The following is a 6,000-nucleotide window of genomic DNA, read 5'->3' as shown; positions in this document are numbered from 1 at the left end:
GAACACCTCCAGGGATGGGGCCTCAACCACCTCCCTGGGCAGCCCATTCCAATGCCTGAGAACCCTTTCAGGGAAAAAATTTTTCCTAATATCCAGCCTGAACCTCCCCTGGCGCAACTTGAGGCCATTTCCTCTAGTCCTGTTGCCTGTGACTTGGGAGAAGAGACCGACCCCCACCTCTCTACACCCTCCTTTCAGGGAGTTGTAGAGAGCAATAAGGTCTCCCCTCAGCCTCCTCTTCTCCAGGCTGAATAACCCCAGCTCCCTGAGCTTCTCCTCATAAGACTTATTCTCCAGACCCCTCATCATCTTTGTTGCCCTTCTCTGGACCCGCTCCAGCACCTCTATGTCTTTTTTATGGTAGGGGGCCCAAAACTGGACACAGTAATCATGCTAAGTGAGAATCAACCACAACGATAGAATATAATCAAACCAATTTCAAATGGTGTGGTAATGGTGAGATACTTCCAACAATAGCCTAGCCCAAGTCCAAATCTGTACTACAAATAAACATTTATGATGACACAGACACAAACAGAATTTATACTAACTAGTAATTTTTTTTTTTACTCCTACTGTAGTTGTAAAGCAATGCCTCAATACGACATTGAGGATGAGAAGCACAATTTGCAACAATGTGAGAATTGGAGGAAGGGGCTGAGCACATTTCAGTTCCATCCCTGAACAGCCAGCACTGAGAGGCCTAATTCACACAATCTCCCTTGACATTATTTACCCAATTAACTCAACAAGCGTGGCCCTGACAGCATGGCCTAGCTCAGGGTGGGGACAGCAAATGGTAAGAACTTAGGCTTGGGGATGTCCTCCACTGCTTGTGGCAGGGCTACAGGCAGAGGTGTGGCAATCCCAGGAGGAGCATCGTGCCTCAGCTTCACTAAGCTCTATAACTGTAGGAGAGTGTCCAGGCATACACTAGGAAGTTAAACAACAGGTAATATTCATGGGCATAATTGATTGGAAAATAGCACGCTGTTAAAAACAGTTCTGAGAGAATAACTTAAAACGGAAGATGTTTTGGGAGCCAAAAAAAGACACGAGTGAAGTGTCCAGGCATACACTAGGAAGTTAAACAACAGGTAATATTCATGGGCATAATTGATTGGAAAATAGCACGCTGTTAAAAACAGTTCTGAGAGAATAACTTAAAACGGAAGATGTTTTGGGAGCCAAAAAAAGACACGAGTGAAAAGGAAGCCTGGAGCAAGGATGCACATAAGCTCCAGGGGCCTACAGGCAAAGTGAAATCTGTGCCTGTCTCTGTACGAGTGCTTATTGTCATATAACAAGGCCAGACCATACATTTCACTAACCATACATTTGCCTTGGGCAAACTGCCCTGCTCACCCCACAGTCTCCCTCAGGTGGCCCTGGTAGAGAATCAGAATAAAAGACAGAATATATACAGATGCAAAGAAAATTGTCCTTTACTTTACCTGAGGCTGAAGAAGGTATAACAGGCTGAACCTAGAAAAATATACCGTAACTGAGAATCTTTTAAAGTGAAGAACAAAAAATGTGAAGGCAAGATGGCCTTTTAATGGCCTCTAAGGCCATTAATGTGAAGGCTCTAATGGCCCATTAAAAAGGGGAAAGTGCTTACAGGTGAGAGGTTTTTCAAAGCCTGCTGAGTAGAAGAGTCATGCATATTTTTAACACTTTCACATTAAAAACTAACTTGAAATGAAGAGAAATAGAACTTATTTCACTGCTCAGGAACAAATATACTTTGTACTGGAAATTAAGATACTAAACTTACTTTTCATCTATCCAGTCACTAGAAACTCCCAGCAGCTCCCAGCTGGGTAGAGTCTGCTGAGCAGGAGCATTTGAGTGCTTCTTTGCAGCAGCATACCATAATCTGGGAATTCTTGGCACCAATAGTAATTGAGGTACTCACATCTCCTGCACCTGTGCCACCTCAGCCACACAAAACCATTGAAACCCCACAGATCCTTCAGATGAGTCTTCATTGCTGTGTAAACATTCCTAAATCACACATATATATCTTTCCATCACCTCCTCCAATTCAATGTTATAGGGCAAACTTAGGAAAAAGTAAATGCAATTGCGATCCAACAATTCCCACCTTCAGGCAGCTACTTCAATTCCCATGCTAACTACAAAGTAGTTATAAAGAGTGTTACACCTCAGCTGAAAAATATGGGGTTTTTTCTTAAAAAAAGTGAAATAATAAAAAAGGGGGAAAAGGAAAGCAAAAAAGAAGGGAAAAAAAAAAGAGAAGGAAAAAAAAAAGAAGAATAAGAAGTTACCATTCCCATTTTTTCTTATAAACATGCTGTATTTATACCTTAGCCACAGCTGAGAAATAAACATGGAGGTTGTGGAATTCAATTAATACAGCATGCAAAAGAAAGTAATTTTCATTTTCTTGAAAGGTGTATTGCAAATTTTTTTTTTGTCAGTACAATGCTTAATGCAAAGTATGCTCACTTTTACCTCAAAACCTAAGGTAACATAATAATTTTGGTCTGAATAGAAAGGCAGCAAAATATAAATTATCATTTAAACTCTCCCTACAGACACATACATATAAATATGATGGAATTATTAACAAAAAAGGTGATAATATATGAAGAAAGCCAAGAAATTTCTGCTTTAGTTATTAAAAGTTGTTTATATATGTGCTTTTGCTAAACTGTTCCATGAGATAAAATCATGCTTTGTTTAGTCTTAGGGATAAGAGGAATAGAAAATAAGGTTCAAAACTTGAAAATTTTGTATTGTTCTTACTAGTGTTTTTCTTACTATCAAATAGGAAAAAAAAATAGTAGTTCAAAGGAATTAATGAATTATACATGGGATACTTGGGATAAGATATAGCTATTTAACAGAAAGTGATGGTTATAATTAATTAGGTCCTAATTGTAGCTAATTACAAAGGTGAATATACAAAAATATTTCCCTTAGTTATATTCTGGTTTCCAGGGTGTAAAATTGCTGGGCTAAGTATACTGAAGGAGAAAGATAACACAAAATGAAAGTGATGCCACTGAGGGAATATATGTGACTTATATGACACAAAAGAGACTATGGGAAGGAATATGCAAAGCCTGGAATGCAACAGTCTCTGCAAACATACCCATTTGACACCCCACATTCCAGAACTCTTGAGGATTATAATTTGAAGAGGTTGTCCTTGTTCCTTTGGGGTAGATTCTTGTAAGGAATCTTGAAGTATGAGATATAAAATCTTTAGCTGAAAAACAGAATGATACAACTTTGGTAAGATAAACTATTAATAAAGAGATCTTATTTGAATAAATAGAATAATGAATAATAATAAAATATTATCATCTGATCCAGGAATTATGTTTTTTTAACATGATCAGTATATCATATCAATGTATTTATATATTAGGACATTTCTATGCATGTTAACATTAGTATATGGGCTGCTCTGAGATATGGCTGAAATCCTATTTTAAAACTTGAACATGTAGTAGTATTTCTGTCTATAGTGCAGGCTTTTGTTAAAGCTTCAGTAACCAAGAATCATTCCTTCAAGGAAATACTCGGTTTCATGACCTCTTTGTTAGGTAAGTATAGGATTTTTATACTAATGCCCACTCTGTTCTCATGGAAAATTGGAAAGACACAAAACAAGAAATTGATCAAAACGCCCACTCATTCTTCTATAGTTCAATAGGAAAAAAAATCATCCCAAGATGACCTTAGCTTGATTGTTGTTTTGAAGTTTAAATAAAATGACTGAAGAATCTCAAGACGAGCGAATGGCACATTTCTAAAAGACATTTAATTGGTTCTTTTATAAACTTTAGAAGATGTTAACTATTCAAGTGAGTTGATTTTCTTCCTTCCAGCAGTGTTCCTTCCCACAAAGGCATAAACTAAACAGATCTGGAAAACTTCAAATGACTTCTATCTACACTATTCCTGTTTAGTAATTAAATGGAAAACTTTAGATTTCTGGAATCATCACTCTGATCCTTTTGATCCTTTCCATCCTCCCCCTGGCCCTTTATTTTTTTTTTTTTTTTTAATAGAACTATTTTTATGTTCACTAGATTGAACATCTAGTTCAACAGATGACCAGAGAGGACTCTGACTATAGATGACTGGCAAAAGCCTGCTTGTTTTGATGGCGTTCAGCACCATTTCACCTCACAAATCATTGAATCATCTCCACAAGGTGGTGGGATGGCAGCTGGGCTGGCCCTGAATGAATGGGCCTGGGGCAGACTTCATTCCCATGCCCAGTTATCTCTGTTCTTAATGCTCCCTTAAGGCTGCTGGCAGATAGCTGGAGTTAAAACAGCAGAGGCTGTACTGTATTGGCTGCCCCAAATAGAGACACTCCAACACAGAATGAGTTTTGAATAACCCAACTGGGCTGGTATGAAAGATTTATCATAGAATCATAGAATCATTCAGGTTGGAAGAGACCCTTGGGATCATCGAGTCCAACCATCTCCCCTACTCTACAAAGTCCTCCCCTACACCATATCCCTCAGTACCCCATCTAAACGGCCCTTAAACACAGCCAGGGATGGTGATTCAACCCCCTCCCTGGGCAGCCTGTTCCAATGCCCGACCACTCTTTCAGTGAAGAATTCCTTCCTAATGTTCAATCTAAACCTCCCCTGTTGGAGCTTGAAGCCATTCCCTCTCGTTCTGTCACTAATTACCTGTGAGAAGAGACCAGCACCAACCTCTCTACAGTGTCCTTTCAAGTAATTGTAGAGGGTGATGAGATCTCCCCTCAGCCTCCTCTTCCTCATACTAAACAGCCCCAGCTCCTTCAGCCGCTCTTCATATGATTTGTCTTCTAGGCCCTTCACTAGTTTCGTTGCCCTCCTCTGCACTCGCTCCAGCACCTCGAGATCTCTCTTGTCTTGAGGTGCCCAAAACTGGACACAATACTCCAGGTGTGGCCTCACCAGTGCCGAGTACAGGGGCACAATCACCTCCCTACTTCTGCTGGTCACACTATTTTTGATACAAGCCAGAATGCCATTGGCTTTCTTGCCCCCCTGGGCACACGGCCGGCTCATATTCAGCCGCTTGTCAATTAGAACCCCCAGGTCTCTTTCCTCCAGGCAGCTCCAGCCACACTTCCCCAATGGTCCAATGGAGGCAAACTGCCTGCTACAGGGTTTATTTACTTCATCAGTGCAGGTTCTCTTATCTGCACTTATCATCAAAGCCCACTGCCTGACCAACTCCAGTGAGTCCTACAGACCACACACGTGAGAGGTGAAACCTCTTCCACACCTTTTCAAGTATTGACTGTAGCTTCTAAATTAGTTGATGAAGAAAACAATGAATCAAAAGCCGTTGATACATTTTATGCACTCTGTCAATATTTGTTCTTATAAAAACACATGTAATTAAAAGGAAAGCTGGGTTTCAATTTTCCTCACAAAACCAACTGAAACATAAAAATGCAGTGCAAATGACAGACAGCTCTAAAACACTGTTATAAATACAACCAAATGAAATTGGACAGCATTTGTTTCATAAAATTTTAACCCTTCCAATGCCTAAGCAGTGAACCATAGGAACATTGTAACTTTTATCTGATTAAATCAAAATAAATTACCTGAATGTTTTACAAATTTTCGTGCTTTACTCTCTCCAATTGAGTTGTTTTCATAGCACTTCTGATTTTCTAGGGAATGCTCAAAGCTCACAAACTTCTGAGATTTGGTATAAATCACGAGGTCTGACAACGCAAGGGCAATTTTTATCTTCTTCATCTAATAATCATAATATAAAATAATGCAAGAATAAAAAAAATCACAGTAGCACATATTTCATTATTATTATTATTAACAATTCAGATGAAACTATCATTTTGGATTCATAAAGCATGGTAAAATGTGTCACAAGTAATGGATATTTTAGCTTAAGATGTACATTTTGATAATGAGAGTTGATCCAGTCAGAGAAAATTAAGGTTATTGTCTCTATGTTCATCACAGCAATTGTTGGATAAAT

General features: G+C 39.0%; 1 protein-coding gene across 1 annotated transcript in view; it reads right to left on the bottom strand.

The window, feature by feature from the left end:
• The window catches only part of PLCZ1 (phospholipase C zeta 1), a 58,339-nt gene that overhangs the window by 28,469 nt on the left and 23,870 nt on the right, over window positions 1–6,000 (bottom strand). The window contains exons 8-9 of the mRNA XM_014937291.1: window positions 5,603–5,759; window positions 3,122–3,238 (exon numbers count right to left, since the gene is read on the bottom strand). Of these exons, the coding sequence (XP_014792777.1) occupies window positions 3,122–3,238; window positions 5,603–5,759 (274 nt within the window). The remainder of the gene's footprint in view (window positions 1–3,121; window positions 3,239–5,602; window positions 5,760–6,000) is intronic.

The sequence above is a fragment of the Calidris pugnax genome, unplaced genomic scaffold, assembly GCF_001431845.1.
Source record: "Calidris pugnax isolate Ruff unplaced genomic scaffold, ASM143184v1 scaffold1, whole genome shotgun sequence".
NCBI classification, from domain to species: domain Eukaryota; kingdom Metazoa; phylum Chordata; class Aves; order Charadriiformes; family Scolopacidae; genus Calidris; species Calidris pugnax.
Note: the sequence above shows the minus strand (reverse complement) of the source record. Positions and strands in the feature narration are given on the sequence as shown.